The sequence below is a fragment of the Bombina bombina genome, chromosome 2 (assembly GCF_027579735.1).
Source record: "Bombina bombina isolate aBomBom1 chromosome 2, aBomBom1.pri, whole genome shotgun sequence".
Classification (NCBI taxonomy): domain Eukaryota; kingdom Metazoa; phylum Chordata; class Amphibia; order Anura; family Bombinatoridae; genus Bombina; species Bombina bombina.
This window is the reverse complement of record NC_069500.1, coordinates 323731450-323746695: the sequence shown is the minus strand read 5'-3', so window position 1 is coordinate 323746695 and position 15246 is coordinate 323731450. Positions and strand designations below refer to the sequence as shown.

The 15246-nt window shown below is 43.4% G+C and overlaps 1 protein-coding gene across 1 annotated transcript in view; it reads left to right on the top strand.

Annotated features, from left to right (window-relative positions):
* LOC128646936 (P2X purinoceptor 6-like) overlaps nucleotides 1-15246 on the top strand; it is a 314143-nt gene that overhangs the window by 87768 nt on the left and 211129 nt on the right. Inside the window, exon 4 of the mRNA XM_053699746.1 lies at nucleotides 417-492. Coding sequence (XP_053555721.1) covers nucleotides 417-492 — 76 coding nt within the window. The remainder of the gene's footprint in view (nucleotides 1-416; nucleotides 493-15246) is intronic.

Genomic DNA, 15246 nt, shown 5'->3' with positions numbered 1-15246 from the left:
AATCTACCTACTATGCTTATGCTTTCTGACTGTACCGACTGTGTTTATGTAATCTCACTCTACCCCCCATGCTTATGCTTTCTGACTTTACCAACTGTGTTTATGCAATCTCACTCCACCCCGCTCCCCCATGCTTATGCTTTCTGACTGAACCGACTGTGTTTATGCAATCTCACTCTACCTACCATGCATATGATTTCTGACTTTACCAACCGTGTTTAAGCAATCTAACTCTAACAACCATGCTTATGCTTTCTGACTGAACTGAGTGTGTTTATCTTCATACTTCAGCCACTACACATTCTTTTCTTAACGTTAGCCTGTCCATTTTCCTGACTGGCTAATCTGAATAAATATAATGTTTTGTTAGTACCATTTATGTAAATATTTAAACATTGTGTATTCTCATTTTATAGAGCCCTTTGATTTTAGATGGCAGGTGCAGTAAACACTTGGACTGTGCTGCTGGGGAACCTGTGGAAAATGGAAATGGTAATTCAGTTTATAAATTGAAGGTACACCTTCATTACTTTATACAATTAATAATTTAGAAAAAAAAGCATATCATTACCATTTTATTACATTAATTTGGTACATTCATTTAGTAGAGAAGTACATTAATATAATGTTTTTAGATATAAAGGCTCTAGCCTTGTAATGTGGTGACTCACTCTACTTTTTTGAACCCCTAGTAATGCAAGTATTTAGTCCACAGCTGCATTCATTACTTTTGGGAAATACAGAACATGGCCACCGGAAGGAAGCAAAGACACCCCAGCCAAAGGCTTAAATACCTCCCCCACTTCCCTCATCCCCCAGTCATTCTTTGCCTTTCGTTACAGGAGGTTGGCAGAAAAGTGTTAGAAGTTCGAGATAGTCTCTTATGGAGGGTAGTACTCTTCGCAATGGGACTGGAATTTTAAGTAATTCTGTCAGCCTCTCAGTGAGAGCATGGATGAGAGTTTGGAGCTGCAGGGAGAGTTTTCCTGCGAACCCATCCCGACTCATATTAACAGCTCCTTGGTAATCAGCGTGGATGAGTTTCGCTGCCTACCTTTCTTCACTCGAGTCCATGTCAGAAGCGAGGCTACTATCTGTCACACTTGAAGGGCCGTGTTCCTATTCAATGGCGTAGATTACGGTAAGATTGTTTAATTTTATTTTAATATATGAATGTTATGTTAACAAAACAAGGTAGGGTCCCAGTGGGACTCCTTTTATCTTAATAAGGAGTCATGGGTTAATATCTCCTGAGGGGGGTTATTGAACAGGGGGGACTTTTAATCATTTTTGTTATATGGTTCTATCTACAAATGTGTAGCTATACGGCTTTACGGAACATAACAGCCTTCTTTTAATGACACAATCTTCAAGATTGCACACCCTTTTCATGACTGGCACGGTGCACCTTGTGACGGTGTGGTTACGTTGTTTTTCACTTCCGTATGCTGACTGTGTGTGACCGAGAGAGTCTTGCTTGTGGGTTGTCTGGTTCACAGGAGGTGGTGAGTTCCCCAAGCTATTGGGGGTGTTAAAGGGTGCCATTTAGTTTTTTGTCATTTTTGTAATCCCAAGACTATGGAGATGCCTCTGATACGGAGGATGTGTCTTGTGATGAATATGAAATGGCCCGGGTAATCAATGCCCATCTGTTATGTTCCGATTGCCATTCTAGAGTACTCTCTTTTCCCGAAGCAGGGAGCTTATAATGCGTGATGTGTCCGAGGTTTTCATGACCTGTGAAGCGAGCGCCCCAGTCCATTTCCAGGCTATGCAAGCAGTGTCCCTATGGCCTTTACTCCCTCTCCGGAGGGTGGCTTGTTTCCTTCAGAGGTTACGGCATGTTTCTGCATGGCCATTTCTATGGCGCTGAATCATTTATATCTCCCAAGTGAGGTATTTCTAAGATACTGTCCATGTTCCGTTAACCAGGGCCCGTCGAGCGTGGGATCGCCCGATTCAGTTCGGCCTTCTGGGGAAGCGTTGGCCCCTGAGGTTTCTGGGGCCCCTATCTCAGGGCCCCTATCTCAGAGTGATGACGTTATAGGCTGGCTCGCCTTCGTGTTGTTTTAAGACGTGTTTTAGCAATGTTGGAGGATCCCAGTCCTAGCGGGCCGAGGGATCCGAGGCCTTAGAAGCTGGATGGCAAAATGGATACGACTTTAGGGATGAAGCCAATCTCCTTAACGTAGCCGTTTTTTTATTTTTCTTTATGTTTTTCGGGTTCAGTTCTGAGCTTGGGTGAATGGGGCTTTTAATTGGCTGGTCCCATTGTCATCTTCATTCACCTTGGGCATTCACCCAATGGGTGCTGCCTTCATCTTTTTTTGATCCGGATTGGATGTGTTTTAATTTGTTTTTTCTTAAACTCATGCCTGTAGATTTTAGTTTTTATGAACGTTCTTCTCTGGAACCAATACTTGCGATTTAGGTTGTGTGGGCACTTCCTCGGAAGTTGCGCATTTGTTGAATAATAGAATTATGTTTTGAATTTGATCCTTCTGGATGAATTTTCTTGGACCTTGGGCAGTTCTAGAGTGTCCTTATACCAGGCAGGTACTGGTCGGATACTTTTTCGACTGTTCCAGGGTTCATGTCACCCTCGTGGTGCTGATTAATCCTGCTGGATTTTGAATGTCACGGCCTATTGTATGGACTTCGGGTTTGGATCCTACTGAAGTATGAGGCCTGTTGTTTCAATACAACCCCTCCGAACGGAGGTTATGAGTGCAATCTCGGTTGGTTGTTTGGTCTTCTCATCTGGGATTCAGATCTGTTTTTGCAGATGTCATCATGGTTCTCAGGTCCCCAGGGACTCAGATCCGTCATTCCATTCTTTGGATGTTGGGAGATGTGTGTGACCCATGTGGTCGGGTGTGCCGAGTGATTAATGATTTGCATTTTCACTCACGGTTCTTCCAGACGCTGACTCTTTAGCCTATTAAGCATTTTATTGGTGAAGTTCCTTCCTTCGCGTCTTGGGTGGATCATATAGTCTGGATGCGCGGGCATGTTCTTTCTCTGCTCAGAGTTGTGTTAATCTAAGAGTTGGTGTGCAGGGGTTCCCTGCCTTCTTTTGCCTGCTTAAAGAAGATTTTTGGAAAAAAGATACTTCAATAATCTCTGACTGTTGTCTCTTCCATTACCCTTAGTCTGACCAGTGTCTCGACGTTCGGGTGTCTTTCCGTCCTCTTTGCATCTCTAGCCTTGGGGCTTGTCAGTGAAGAGGCAAGGCCGGTTACAGAGGGTCACCCTTCTGGGGTCAGGTAGTTGACCATTTATCCTCGATGCTCCGTTAGGGGCTTCATGGGCGGTGTCTTAAGTACGATTCTCTGGGATGGCGAGCAGGGTACATAGTGCTCATTTACCTTTGGGTGTTGTTGCTACCTTGCCTGTGTGTAGCGCATGTATTAACGCTTGCCTTCGAGATTTCTTTGTGATCCAAGTGCCCTGGGTGCTGAATCTTAGACCGTTAAGGAAGTCCTTGTGACTTTTGGGTTTGAGGCTATTGCTAGATAGCTAAGTCTACAGACTTTAGAGGTGCATTCCTCCTTGTAAGAGGCAGCTTAGGGTTTCTCTGGAAGTTGGATCTTCGATTGATTCCTTTTTCGATGACCATGACCTAGGTCCGTGTCTCTCCTTGGATGGATGTGGAGGGTTCGATCTTACTCTAGATGTTTGTGGTCCCACGGGCCTCTCTCCATAGAGGCTGGGGCTCTGTGAGAGATGCCTATCTGTTTGTGACTTAGGCTTTAGGTCCCTCTGACGGTCCCCTACTGGTCTTCTGGTGCATTTACGTTGTTCCTGTAGTCTCCAGGTATCTCCACCTGGGTTGGCGATATGGCCGAGGGATCTCGCCTCTATGGTAGGGTGGTTCCATTGTTTAATCCTTTCTCTTCTAGAGCGGGAGTAGGGTTCTCCAGGTTCGGAGTTACCTTAACATTTGGAGTGGTCTGTGGGTCCTTGGTGTCTTGCCTTGTAAGGGTTTTTTCCCTTCTTGCGTTTCAGAATCCTGGAAGAAGAGTTGCAATGTAGTTACTGCTTCCTCCGTTCCTGCAGCGGGAGGCTGAGGGTTTGATCCCTATAGGGCTCCTGCTATATGTTGGATTCTGATATATGGATGCTGAGGGTCTTAGGGCCTTCTTCCCTTGGGAAGTGTTCCCTGTTTTTTAAGAAGACAGCCGTGTAGGGGGTTTCGCACCCTAGCACAATGTCTATCCTGACTTATGGTAGCATACCGTTTATAGTAACGGTCAGCGGTCTAACCGGGGGTTTTGTTCCTACGTTGACCCTTCCTTTCTCTTCTGGAAGTCTGGGATTCTTGTCTTTGGTCTTGTCTAGCCTTTCGGCTAGGACCATTATCCTAGAGGGAAGATTGGGGTCGGTTACTCTATACAGGGTTGACCATTTTTCTTTAGAGTCGGTTCTCTCCTTTGTGGGAGGTCTTGGATATCCTCCTCTTTTCCACTGGCATTCGGTACTGGGAGGGGTCGCTCCTTGGAGCCGATATTCAGGGGTCTGTGAGTCCTTGGAAGGTTTGCAGTTGAATCCAGCTACAGCTATTGCACTTTGAGGGTGTAACCAGCTACAGCTAATTGCACTTTGACTGGGTGTTAGCAAGCTTTGAAACACCTTTGGTGTTTGGGTTTAGCAACGGTGAGTCAGCTTTCTACCTGGAAGCTGGTCATTTGGAGGTCCTGTTCAGCAGTTGATGTTCTTTTTGGAGAACTCTTTACTAGTTGCTGGGATAGTTATCCTGTTTCTGCTGTCTCTGCTGTCTTGCTTGCATATCTAGATTTAATATGAGGCAACAGGGAACTCATGGTTTTTCTGGAGTACCTTTGGGTTCTGTACAGGGTCAGGGATATGAGGGTGTTCCTCAAGTCCTTTTTGGGACATGTTTCCCTGTGTATGGATCTCTCTTCTGTCCTTGTGTTTCTAGGGAGTTCATCTCCCTGAGCGTTGCTATTGTACAACAACTATGGGTTGTTCTATGTTCTGAAAAGTGGAATGATCTTTTGGATTTTTCATGAGATTCTGTTCTCCTTTTTGGGGGCAGATAGCGGTCCTTGTCTTGGCCGGGTACCTTCATGGGAGTCGTGATCCGTGGGGCTGACTCCTCTGAGGTTGTTTGGGCTTGATGGACTCTGGGATTGAGTGGTTTAGTTTGGCTTTGCCGGCAGTGTAACTAATGTGCAGTTCACTGGGTTTCGGGTTTTCACCCGTGTCGTCTATACTTTTTTCGGGTGTCGAGTAATCTGGCTGTGGTGCCCAAAAGTAATGAATGTAGCTGTGGACTCTTCCCTTTTAAGAAGAAAAATATAAATTATGCTTACCTGATAGTTTCATTTTCTTCTGAAGGGAAAGGGAAGAGTCCTCAGCTCTCGCCCGTGTTTTTATCTTTGAGGCGGCTGTGATTTTTTGTTCTTCTGGCACCTTTTTTTCACCCTGATATTTTTCCTACTGTCCCTTGTTCCCTTTGTTCCCTCGGCAGAATGACTGGGGGATGAGGGAAGTGGGGGAGGTATTTAAGCTTTTGGCTGGGGTTTCTTTGCCTCCTCCTGGTGGCCAGGTTCTGTATTTCCCAAAAGTAATGAATGCAGCTGTGGAATCTTCAGAAGAAAATGAAATTATCAGGTAAGCATAATTTATGGTTTTTTTTACACAGAGTTCAATTGTTTTTCTATGCATGTGAAGTCCCACATTACTGATCAGAGAATGGCAGTAATAACAAAATGTGCAGCCACAGTAACAAAATATGTTTCCTTATATAGAGGAGAAAAAGAGTTAGCAGTTAGCCAAAAATGTATGAATCATTTTGTTTTGTTTTTATAAGGAAAGACATTTTATGCAGGCATATAAAATGTTGTATTGTATTTATACTATTGTATCTGTAACTAAAGTTATATTTACATTTGCTTTTATTAGTATTATACTATATTTACAGATTACCGCCAACATACTTTCTCTTGTAAGGTGTATCCAGCCCACGGATCATCCATTACTTGTGGGATAATCTCATTCCCAACAGGAAGTTGCAAGAGGATCACCCACAGCAGAGCTGCTATATAGCTCCTCCCCTAACTGCCATATCCAGTCATTCTCTTGCAAGCTCTCAACATAGCTGGAGGTAGTAAGAGGAAAGTGGTATAATATAGTTAGTTTTTGCTTCAATCAAAAGTTTATTGTTTTTAAATGGTACCGGAGTTGTACTATTTTATCTCAGGCAGCATTTAGAAGAAGAATCTGCCTGCGTTTTTCTATGATATTAGCAGAAGTAACTAAGATCCACTGCTGTTCTCACATATGTCTGAGGAGTGAGGTAACTTCAGAGGGAGAATGGCATGCAGGTTATCCTGCAATAAGGTATGTGCAGGTTAAGTTTTTCTAGGAATGGAATTTGTTAGAAAAAAGCTGCTGATACCGGATTAAGCCTAAATACAGTGATTTAATAGCGACTAGTATCAGGCTTGCTATCAGAGGTATATACTCTGATTAATGTGCGATATAAAATGTTTGCTGGCATGTTTAATCGTTTTTATATATGCTTTGGTGATAAAACTTATTCGGGCCTAGTTTTTTCCACATGGCTGGCTTGATTTTTGCCTAGAAACAGTTTCCTGAGGCTTTCCACTGTTGTAATATGAGTGGTAGGGGCCTATTTTAGCGCTTTTTTGCGCAGTTAAAATTACAGACAGAGACATTCAGCTTCCCTCAGCAGTCCCCTGCATGCTTTAGGACATCTCTGAAGTCTCAAAAGGCTTCAAAAGTCATATATTGAGGAAGGTAAAGCCACAGTGGTGCTGTGGCAGTTGTTGTGACTGTTTAAAAAACTTTTTTTTTTCAATTTGTTAATCCGTTTTTTGTATTAAGGGGTTAATCATCCATTTGCAAGTGGGTGCAATGCTCTGCTAACTTGTTACATACACTGTAAAAATTTTGATAGTTTAACTGCCTTTTTTCACTGTTATTTCAAATTTTAGCAAAATTTGTTTCTCTTAAAGGCACAGTAACGTTTTTTATATTACTTGTTTAACTTGATGTAAAGTGTTTTCCAAGCTTGCTAGTCTCATTGCTAGTCTGTATAAACATGTCTGACATAGAGGAAACTCCTTGTTCATTATGTTTAAAAGCCATGGTGCTTTTATCTTTAAAAAATTTATCACCAGAGGATTGTGGTGAGGGGGAAGTTATGCCGACTAACTCTCCTCACGTGTCAGACCCTTTGACTCCCGCTCAAGGGACTCCCGCTAAAATGGCGCCAAGTACATCAAAGACGCCCATAGCGATTACTTTGCAGGACATGGCGGCAATCATGGATAATACCCTGTCAGTGGTATTAGCCAGACTGCCGGAATTCAGAGGAAAGCGCAAAAGCTCTGGGGTTAGACGTAGTACAGAGCGCGCAGATGCCTTAAGGCCCATGTCTGATACTGCGTCACAATATGCAGAAGCTGAGGAAGGAGAGCTTCAGTCTGTGGGGGACATTTCTGATTCGGGGAAACCTGATTCAGATATTTCTACTTTTAAATTTAAGCTTGAGAACCTCCGTGTATTGCTTGGGGAGGTGTTAGCTGCTCTGAATGACTGTGACACAATTGCAGTACCAGAGAAATTGTGTAGACTGGATAAATACTATGCAGTGCCGGTGTGTACTGATGTTTTTCCAATACCTAAAAGGTTTACAGAAATCATTAATAAGGAGTGGGATAGACCCGGTGTGCCGTTTTCCCCCCCTCCTATTTTTAGAAAAATGTTTCCAATAGACGCCACCACACGGGTCTCATGGCAGATGGTCCCTAAGGTGGAGGGAGCAGTTTCTACTTTAGCAAAGCGTACCACTATCCCTGTCGAGGACAGTTGTGCTTTTTTAGATCCAATGGATAAAAAATTAGAAGGTTACCTTAAGAAAATGTTTATTCAACAAGGTTTTATCCTGCAGCCCCTTGCATGCATTGCGCCTGTCACTGCTGCTGCGGCGTTCTGGTTTGAGTCTCTGGAAGAGGCCTTTCAGACAGCTACTTGAAATACTTGACAAGCTTAGAACACTTAAGCTAGCTAATTCTTTTGTTTCTGATGCCATTGTTCATTTGACTAAACTAACGGCTAAGAATTCTGGATTCGCCATCCAGGCGCGTAGGGCGCTATGGCTTAAATCTTGGTTAGCTGACGTGACTTCAAAGTCTAAATTACTTAACATTCCCTTCAAGGGGCAGACCCTATTCGGGCCTGGTTTGAAGGAAATTATTGCTGACATTACTGGAGGTAAGGGTCATACCCTTCCTCAAGACAGGGCCAAATCAAAGGCCAAACAGTCTAATTTTCGTGCCTTTTGAAACTTCATGGCAGGTGCAGCATCAACTTCCTCTGCTACAAGACAAGAGGGAACTTTTGCTCAATCCAAGCCGGGCTGGAAACCTAACCAGTCCTGGAAGAAAGGCAAGCAGGCCAGAAAGCCTGCTGCTGCCTCTAAGACAGCATGAAGGAACGGCCCCCTATCCGGTAACGGATCTAGTAGGGGGCAGACTTTCTCTCTTCGCCCAGGCGTGGGCAAGAGATGTTCAGGATCCCTGGGCGTTGGAGATCATATCTCAGGGATATTTTCTGGACTTCAAAGCTTCCCCTCCACAAGGGAGATTTCACCTTTCGAGATTATCTGTAAACCAGATAAAGAAAGAGGCATTCTTATGCTGTGTGCAAGACCTCCTAGTTATGGGAGTGATCTGTCCAGTTCCACAGTCGGAACAGGGACAGGGTTTTTATTCAAATCTGTTTGTGGTTCCCAAAAAAGAGGGAACCTTCAGACCCATTTTGGATCTAAAGATCTTAAACAAATTCCTCAGAGTTCCATTGTTCAAAATGGAAACTATTCGGACCATCCTACCTATGATCCAGGAGAGTCAGTACATGACCACAGTGGATTTGAAGGATGCTTACCTTCACATACCGATTCACAAAGATCATCATCGGTTCCTAAGGTTTGTCTTTCTGGACAGGCATTACCAATTTGTGGCTCTTCCCTTCGGGTTAGCTACAGCTCTGAGAATCTTTAAAAAGGTTCTGGGATCACTTCTGGCGGTCCTAAGACCGCAAGGTATATCAGTGGCCCCTTATCTGGACGACATCCTGATATAGGCGTCAAGCTTTCAGATTGCCAAGTCACATACGGACATAGTTCTGGCATTTCTCAGGTCACATGGGTGGAAGGTGAATGAGGAAAAGAGTTCTCTATCCCCACTCACAAGAGTCTCCTTCCTAGGGACTCTGATAGATTCTGTAAAAATGAAGATTTACCTGACAGAATCTAGGTTATCAAAGCTTCTAAAATCTTGCCGTGTTCTTCATTCTTATTCCGCACCCTTCGGTGGCTCAGTGTATGGAAGTAATCGGCTTGATGGTAGCGGCGATGGACATAGTGCCATTTGCGCGACAACATCTCAGACCACTGCAACTATGCATGCTCAGTCAGTGGAATGGGGATTACACAGATTTGTCCCCTCTGCTAAATCTGGATCAAGAGACCAGAGATTCTCTTCTCTGGTGGCTATCTCGGGTCCATCAGTCCAAAGGTATGACCTTTCGCAGGCCAGATTGGACAATTGTAACAACAGATGCCAGCCTTCTAGGTTGGTGTGCAGTCTGGAATTCCCTGAAGGCTCAGGGATCGTGGATTCAGGAGGAGAAACTCCTCCCAATAAATATTCTGGAGTTAAGAGCAATATGCAATGCTCTTCTAGCTTGGCCTCAGTTAGCAACCCTGAGGTTCATCAGATTTCAGTCGGACAACATCACGACTGTGGCTTACATCAACCATCAAGGGGGAACCAGGAGTTCCCTAGCGATGTTAGAAGTCTCCAAGATAATTCGCTGGGTAGAGACTCACTCTTGCCACCTATCAGCAATCCATATCCCAGGTGTAGAGAACTGGGAGGCGGATTTTCTAAGTCGTCAGACTTTTCATCCGAGGGAGTGGGAACTCCATCTGGAGGTGTTTGCTCAATTGGTGCAAACCAGAACTGGATCTCATGGCATCTCGCCAGAACGCCAAGCTTCCTTGTTACGGATCCAGGTCCAGGGACCCAGAAGCGGCACTGATAGATGCTCTAGCAGCGCCTTGGTTCTTCAACCTGGCTTATGTGTTTCCACCGTTTCCTCTGCTCCCTCGACTAATTGCCAAAATCAAACAGGAGAGAGCATCAGTGATCTTGATAGCGCCTGCGTGGCCACGCAGGACCTGGTATGCAGACCTAGTGGACATGTCATCCTTTCCACCATGGACCCTGCCTCTGAGACAAGACCTTCTACTACAAGGTCCTTTCAGTCATTGATACCCTTATACAGGCACGAAAGCCTGTCTCCAGGAAAATCTACCATAAGATATGGCATAAATACCTTTATTGGTGTGAATCCAAGGGTTACTCATGGAGTAAGGTTAGGATTCCTAGGATATTGTCCTTTCTCCAAGAGGGTTTGGAAAAAGGATTATCAGCAAGTTCTTTAAAGGGACAGATTTCTGCTCTGTCTATTCTTTTGCACAAGCGTCTGGCAGAAGTTCCAGACGTTCAAGCTTTTTGTCAGGCTTTGGTTAGAATTAAGCCTGTGTTTAAACCTGTTGCTCCCTCATGGAGCTTAAACTTGGTTCTTAAAGTTCTTCAAGGGGTTCCGTTTGAACCCCTTCATTCCATTGATATCAAACTTTTATCTTGGAAAGTTCTGTTTTTGATGGCTATTTCCTCGGCTCGGAGAGTCTCTGAGTTATCTGCCTTACAATGTGATTCTCCTTATCTGATTTTCCATTTAGATAAAGTAGTTCTGCGTACAAAATCTGGGTTTTTACCTAAGGTAGTTTCTAACAAGAATATCAATCAAGAGATTGTTGTTCCATCATTGTGTCCTAATCCTTCTTCAAAGAAGGAACGCCTTTTACATAATCTGGACGTGGTCCATGCTTTAAAGTTTTACTTACAAGCTACTAAAGATTTTCGCCAAACATCTACACTGTTTGCTTTTTACTCTGGACAGAGGAGAGGTCAAAAAGCTTCGGCAACCTCTCTTTCTTTTTGGCTTCGGAGCGTAATACGCTTAGCCTATGAGACTGCTGGACAGCAGCCCCCTGAAAGGATTACAGCTCATTCTACTAGAGCTGTGGCTTCCACCTGGGCCTTTAAAAATGAGGCTTCTGTTGAACAGATTTGCAAGGCGGCGACTTGGTCTTCGCTTCATACCTTTTCAAAATTTTACAAATTTGATACTTTTGCTTCTTCGGAGGCTATTTTTGGGAGAAAGGTTCTACAGGCAGTGGGGCAGTGGTTCCTTCCATTTAAGCCTGCCTTGTCCCTCCCTTCATCCGTGTACTTTAGCTTTGGTATTGGTATCCCACAAGTAATGGATGATCCGTGGACTGGATACACCTTACAAGAGAAAACATAATTTATGCTTACGTGATAAATTTATTTCTCTTGTGGTGTATCCAGTCCACGGCCCGCCCTGTCTTTTTAAGGCAGGTCTAAATTTTAATTTAAACTACAGTCACCACTGCACCCTATGGTTTCTCCTTTCTCGGCTTGTTTCGGTCGAATGACTGGATATGGCAGTTAGGGGAGGAGCTATATAGCAGCTCTGCTGTAGGTGATCCTCTTGCAACTTCCTGTTGGGAAGGAGAATATCCCACAAGTAATGGATGATCCGTGGACTGGATACACCACAAGAGAAATAAATTTATCAGGTAAGTATAAATTATGTTTTTCAGTGCTATATATAGAGAAATAAAAAAAATAAAAAAATTAGTTAACATTTGAATGCATAAAGAGTCTTGGTTCCTGCTCCTATCTGATCATTTAGTCTAAGTGGTGACTTGGGATGACCAAGACAGAATTTGAGGTGATTGCTTGATTGATGGCGGGTTGATTATAGGTGGAATACGCATTCTTGCTGAGGCAGACAGGTTTTCATTTAATATCTGTTGATGTCCATGATGTCATATATCCTAACAAAATGCCCAAGTCCTTTAGCAGAAAAACAGCCTCAAAATATTTAAGAGCCACCACCATATTTAACTGTGGGCATGAGGTACTTTTCCATATGGCTACCTGTCTGTGAGTTCCATAAGCTCTATTTTGTTTTCATCTGACCATAGAACCAAATCCCATTTGAAGTTCCAGTAGTGTTTGGCAAACTGAAGACGCTTGAGTTTGTTTTTGGATGACAATAGGGCTTTTTCTTGAAACCCTTCCAAACAACTTGTGGTGATGAAGGTTACATTGGATTGTATTTTTGGAGACTTTCTGACCCCAATACGCAACTAACTTATGCAATTCTCCAGCTATGATCCTTGGAGATATTTTGGCCACTCGAACCATCCTCTTCACAGTTTGTTGACACACTATAGACACTCATTCTCTTCCAGGTTGATTCATAACATTTCCAGTTGACTGGAGCTTCTGAATTATTACTCTGATGGTGGAAATGGGCATTTGCAATGCTTTTGTTATTTTCTTATAGCCACTTCCCATTTTGTGAAAATCAACAACATTTTGCTGCACATCACAGCTATAACCTTTGGTCTTACCCATTGTGATGAATGACTTAGGGAATTTAGCCTATGTGTTACCTCATATTTATACCCCTGTGAAACAGGAAGTCCTGTTGAACAATTTCCTGTTCCTAGTACCCAGGTGTACTAAAACAGGGGTCAGCAACCTTGGGCCCCCAGATGTTTTGGAACTACATTTTCCATGATGCTGAGACCCTCTTTAGGCTGTCTGAGCATCATGGGAAATTTAGTTCTAAAACATCTGGGGTCCAAGGTTGCTGACCCCTGTACTAGAAAATGTAAAATATCAATGGGAATATACTTCAAATATATTTTTCTCATATTAAAGGGACAATCTATACCTTAGTCATCTTAAAGTCTTACCTTAGATTAACCCCTTAACGACTGAGGACGTGCAGGGTACGTCCTCAGAAAAAAGGCAGTTAATGCCTGAGAACGTACCCTGCACGTCCTCAGTGTGGAAAGCAGCTGGAAGCGATCCTGCTCGCTTCCAGCTGCTTTCCGGTTATTGCAGTGATGCCTCGATATCGAGGCATCCTGCAATAACATTTTTAAGCCATCCGGTGCAGAGAGAGCCACTCTGTGGCCCTCTCTGCACCGGAGATCGGTTGCTCCCTGTGTTGGTGGGTGGGAGCCGGACCGGGAGGCGGGTGGCGGCCATCGATGGCCCTGTGGAAGTGAAGGGGGGCGGGATCGTGGGCGGGGGTGGCTGGGGGCGCGCACGGGCGCGCGCGCGCGTGCACGGGAGGGTGGGGGCGGGCGCGTGCACGGGGAGGGAGCGGGTGGGAAAAGCTACACTGCCCAATATTATATCAATAAAAAGATAAAAAAATCGAAAATGAAAATAATCAGCAAGGTGGTGGGGGTTTGTCTGTGGGGGGTGGGGGGGGGAAGCTACACTACAGAAAAAAAAAAACAAAGGAAAAAAAAAACACTTTTTATTGTAAACTGGGTACTGGCAGACAGCTGCCAGTACCCAAGATGGCCCCCAATAAGGCAGAGGGGAGGGTTAGAGAGCGGTTTTGGGGGGGATCAGGGAGGTTGGGGGCTAAGGGGGGGATCCTACACAGTAGCATATGTAAATATGCTAAAAAAAATTCATTTTTTTTTTAAAACCCTTTTATTTTAGTACTGGCAGACTTTCTGCCAGTACTTAAGATGGCGGGGACAATTGTGGGGTGGGGGAGGGAAGGGAGCTGTTTGGGAGGGATCAGGGGGTGGGATGTGTCAGATGGGAGGCTGATCTCTACACTAAAGCTAAAATTAACCCTGCAAGCTCACTACAAACTCCCTAATTAACCCTTTCACTGCTAGCCATAATACACGTGTGAGGCGCAACAGGATTTAGTGGCCTTCTAATTACCAGAAAGCAACGCCAAAGTCATATATGTCTGCTATTTCTGAACAAAGGGGATCCCAGACAAGCATTTACAACCATTTGTGCCATAATTGCACAAGCTGTTTGTAAATGATTTCAGTGAGAAACCTAAAATTGTGAAAAATTTTACGTTTTTTTTAATTTGATCGCATTTGGCGGTGAAATGGTGGCATGAAATATACCAAAATGTGCCTAGATCAATACTTGGGGTTGTCTACTACACTACACTAAAGCTAAAATTAACCCTACAAGCTCCCTAAAAGCTCCCTAATTAACCCCTTAACTGCTGGGCATGATACACTTGTGGTGCGCAGTGGCATTTAGCGGCCTTCTAATTACCAAAAAGCAACGCCAAAGCCATATATGTGTGCTATTTCTGAACAAAGGGGATCCCAGAGAAGAATTTACAACCATTTATGCCATAATTGCACAAGTTGTTTGTAAATAATTTCAGTGAGAAACCTAAAGTTTGTGAAAAAATTTGTGAAAAAGTGAACAATTTTTTGTATTTGATCGCATTTGGCGGTGAAATGGTGGCATGAAATATACCAAAATTGGCCTAGATCAATACTTAGGGATGTCTACTAAAAAAAAATATATAAATATCAAGGGATATTCAGGTATTCCTGAAAGATATCAGTGTTCTAATGTAACTAGCGCTAATTTTGGAAAAAAATGGTTTGGAAATAGCAAAGTGCTACTTGTATTTATGGCCCTATAACTTGCAAAAAAAGCAAAGAACATGTAAACATTGGGTATTTCTAAACTCAGGACAAAATTTAGAAACTATTTAGCATGGGTGTTTTTTGGTGGTTTTAGATATGTAACAGATTTTGGGGGTCAAAGTTAGAAAAAGTGTGTTTTTTTCCATTTTTCCTCATATTTTATCATTTTTTTTATAGTAAATTATAAGATATGATGAAAATAATGGTATCTTTAGAAAGTCCATTTAATGGCGAGAAAAACGGTATATAATGTGTGGGTACAGTAAATGAGTAAGAAGAAAATTACAGCTAAACACAAACACCGCAAAAATGTAAAAATAGCCTTGGTCCCAAACGGACAGAAAATGGAAAAGTGCTCTGGTCACTAAGGGGTTAAGCTACAAACAGCATCCTGCATCTTTTCTATATCATGCAGCAGGAATGGCAAAAAAGTTATTTTAAAATGAATATTGTTTCTGGCCACTTTGAAATGGCTGCCAAGCTCCACCCACTGATAACATCACAAAAGGCTCACTAGTTGGATTCAACAGACTGTCAATGCTATTCAGCAGAGAGCCTAGATGTAGCCCAGATTGTGATGTAATCAGTGG